The sequence below is a fragment of the Penaeus vannamei genome, chromosome 6, assembly GCF_042767895.1.
Source record: "Penaeus vannamei isolate JL-2024 chromosome 6, ASM4276789v1, whole genome shotgun sequence".
NCBI classification, from domain to species: domain Eukaryota; kingdom Metazoa; phylum Arthropoda; class Malacostraca; order Decapoda; family Penaeidae; genus Penaeus; species Penaeus vannamei.
Genome location: NC_091554.1, coordinates 44,877,799 through 44,880,825, shown reverse-complemented (window position 1 = coordinate 44,880,825; position 3,027 = coordinate 44,877,799). Strand labels below are relative to the sequence as shown.

The 3,027-nt window shown below is 37.7% G+C and overlaps 1 protein-coding gene across 3 annotated transcripts in view; it reads right to left on the bottom strand.

Moving 5' to 3' along the window:
* Positions 1-248: 248 nt before the first annotated feature.
* LOC113820865 (SET and MYND domain-containing protein 4) overlaps positions 249-3,027 on the bottom strand; it is a 271,966-nt gene continuing 269,187 nt past the window's right edge. For 2 of the 3 annotated variants that reach the window (XM_070123070.1, XM_027373245.2), the window contains 3 exons: positions 2,663-2,784; positions 2,014-2,499; positions 249-1,902 (listed from right to left, as the gene is read on the bottom strand). In XM_070123070.1, coding sequence (XP_069979171.1) covers positions 1,204-1,902; positions 2,014-2,499; positions 2,663-2,784 — 1,307 coding nt within the window. In that variant the 3' untranslated portion in view covers positions 249-1,203. The remainder of the gene's footprint in view (positions 1,903-2,013; positions 2,500-2,662; positions 2,785-3,027) is intronic. The other variant, XR_011398632.1, reaches the window with a different exon arrangement.

Genomic DNA, 3,027 nt, shown 5'->3' with positions numbered 1-3,027 from the left:
TATATAAAATTTATGTATATATATGTAATATATATATAATCATATAATATAAACACATATTATAATATTGATACATATATATCATATAATATATATACATATGTGTATGTAAATGAATAATATATATATATAATACATATATACAATATATACGATATATATGCACACATACATATATATATTTATATATATACATATATTTGATATATATATTGTGTGCGCGCGCTTGTGATATTTAAACAAGAAACTTCAAATGTGCTGTTTATTTCGCAGTGTACAGATTACTTTATAATGGGTATATAAAAACCTTGTAATCAGTCTAAAACATTTTGAAAATTTACTTATCAACTAAATGTCTGTATAAAGGGGTCCTAATTCAAAAATCAACGGAAAAAAAACTGGCTAACCTCACTGGCCAATCAGAAACTTGACCCCGCGCAATAATTAATAACAATGACCTAAAAAAAATGCGCAAAAAGCTCCTGACAGACAGACACATCGTTCTGTCTACAGGTTATTTAAAGGTCACAAAAAATTGCAAAAGTCACAAATAAAAGCAAGTAAAGCAATTGGAAAGATCGGATTACAACACCGAAGTGGGTGGCTTACCTAAACGACTGTAACTTTCCAACAACCAATTGAAGTTGTTTGATTACTGACATGTGATAATATTCCTTAAATTATAAGACTGATTATCATACATCAGATCACTGCAAAGTGGGAACCGTTATCATACTACGAAACGGAAACAAAAGGAACTGAACTGTAAATTCTTTGGCAAGATGTGTACCCAAACCTTAGACATACATCTAAAAGAATATAACTTTGCATAATCCTGAATATTCTGAAAGCCTGAACTAAAAGAAACATGTATTTCCTAAAGGTAATGTAGTCTATAAGAAAAAATAAAGAAAATCAAAATGAAGGGCACTTTTTAATACTTTAGCGACACTAAATCTAAACTTTGCCAGTAGCAATTCACAAAAAATCAGAATTGTCAAGATTTCAATGATTTAACTAAGAAACATATTATTCATCTCCGGCAACTAAAAAAAACAAAATGCTACATGTTCTTAGTGTTTATGGTTGAACATTTTACAATTTTTGTGATGCAAGTAAATGTACATAAAAAGGAACTGTTAAACATTTTCTTACTGAAGCAACTTCGAAGGTTCTGACTGGTTGTGTGCTGGCCACTCCCGTTCACGGTAACGGAGCCCAGTAATAGTTAGAGAGCATATTTTCAGAACCAGAAGTGACGTAAGTGAACTTCCTTTCTCTGTTATAGTATATCTGCAGTGCCTGTTGGGCGTCGTAATAGAACTTACAAGGCAGAACCACATACTTGTCCATAAGTTCAATAACTTTACTGATGACCTCAATGTCTTTCTCATCATTTCTATCCAAGAACCTCTCGCTGTTGCGGACGTGATGGTAATTCTTCATTGCATCAGAGATTTGTTTTCCGATTTCTTGGTTCCTTTTCCTTAGGTTAGACCCGTCTCCATTTCCAGATCCGCCTTCGTCTTTGTCACACTTGGTACACTTGCCTGAACTGCAACTGACTGGTTTTGAACATCCCAAGCACTTCATCAGCAGTTTGGATGGGAGCTCACCCTTTCTCGGCCAGTTATTCTCACAGGCCTCGCAACAACAGGTGAAATGATATTCCTTCAGACGCCCCCATCGCTCGCTCTTCTCGAGGTCGTAATAGGTGATGCCATAGCAAGTCGTCACCTCTTGGCCGGCTGGGATGAACCGGATGGCTCTCGAGGTACTAGTGCCACTTCCAGTACTCGAGTAGACGCTTGGGTTGCAGGAGTGGTTCAATAAACTAAGAGTAGAGCAGAGTTTCATTCCCACATCGGTTTTGCAGACGTCCCTATTACGATTATAGGAGACCTGGGAAAACGTAGAAAAAAATATATATATAACCACCAAGACTGAAAAGGAGGGCGTTCGTGACAAAACCATAGCTCATAAGGTCAATCTAATAACTTCTCTCTACTTTACCTGTAGTTCCTTGAGACAAAAGCTGTTGGTGTCCACTGCCATTAGGATCCTCACCAGAGTGCCCCCAACAAGAGCGATATCCTCTTCACTTGGGGATATGGGATTCCCGTGGCCGTCTACAAAATACTTCTTACTGGCAATCAGTATCTTGGTAACTACGAAAGCCACGGTGCACGTTCCAAGAATCGACAAACTTGACAGCTGGTGCTTGTTAGTGCACAAATGATAGATCACCCGGAAGTCCTCTGCATCATATATGCCGTCCTCATTAAATCCACGTTTCTCAGGGGGCAGCGTCTCTTCCTCGTGCTTCAGAATGGGCAGCAATTCCTTGAGGCGAGGGAATGTCAGCTTCATCAGTATCCTAAAGACTAAAGTGGTCGGTGCATCATCGCTGAAGGATGCTAGAGCTGGCAAAATCTCACACTCTTGTTTGTGGAAATCAGCAAGGCCTTGTTCTCTACATTCCTCACTGCAGAACATAACCTGTGGAGAAAGGAAAGAACTTTTAGGATGACAAATCAAGAGTCATTTGAAGATACTGATATCACATATATACATGTACATGTATAAAACGTGTGTGTTGGTGTGCACATGCATAATGGAGCGTGTTGATTTTTTGTTCATTCCTTTTATTACAATAACTTACAAAGCAACAATTGGGGCAAGGTAGAGAGGCACAGCACTGTGATGCACACGTGAGACAGCGGGTCTTGTAACTTTCTACGCTCAAAGAACTGGAGAAATTATTTTCCAAAAACAACAATTCACCTGGGAATAGAAGACAGTGGTGTTATTGCTTACAATATCCTTCTTGTCATATACAGCAATTTCAAATTTCTGAAACTTTAGGATGACCATTTTCATGATCAAGTTTCTTTGTTTTTATTCTATTTATCAACAGCATTATTATCCTGTAAGTTAACCAATAGAAAAGATCATGCATGAATGCAGATTTTAAAGGTAAACCAACCGCAGTGTAAAATCATGAACATCGCTGGAAGGAAACTCCCA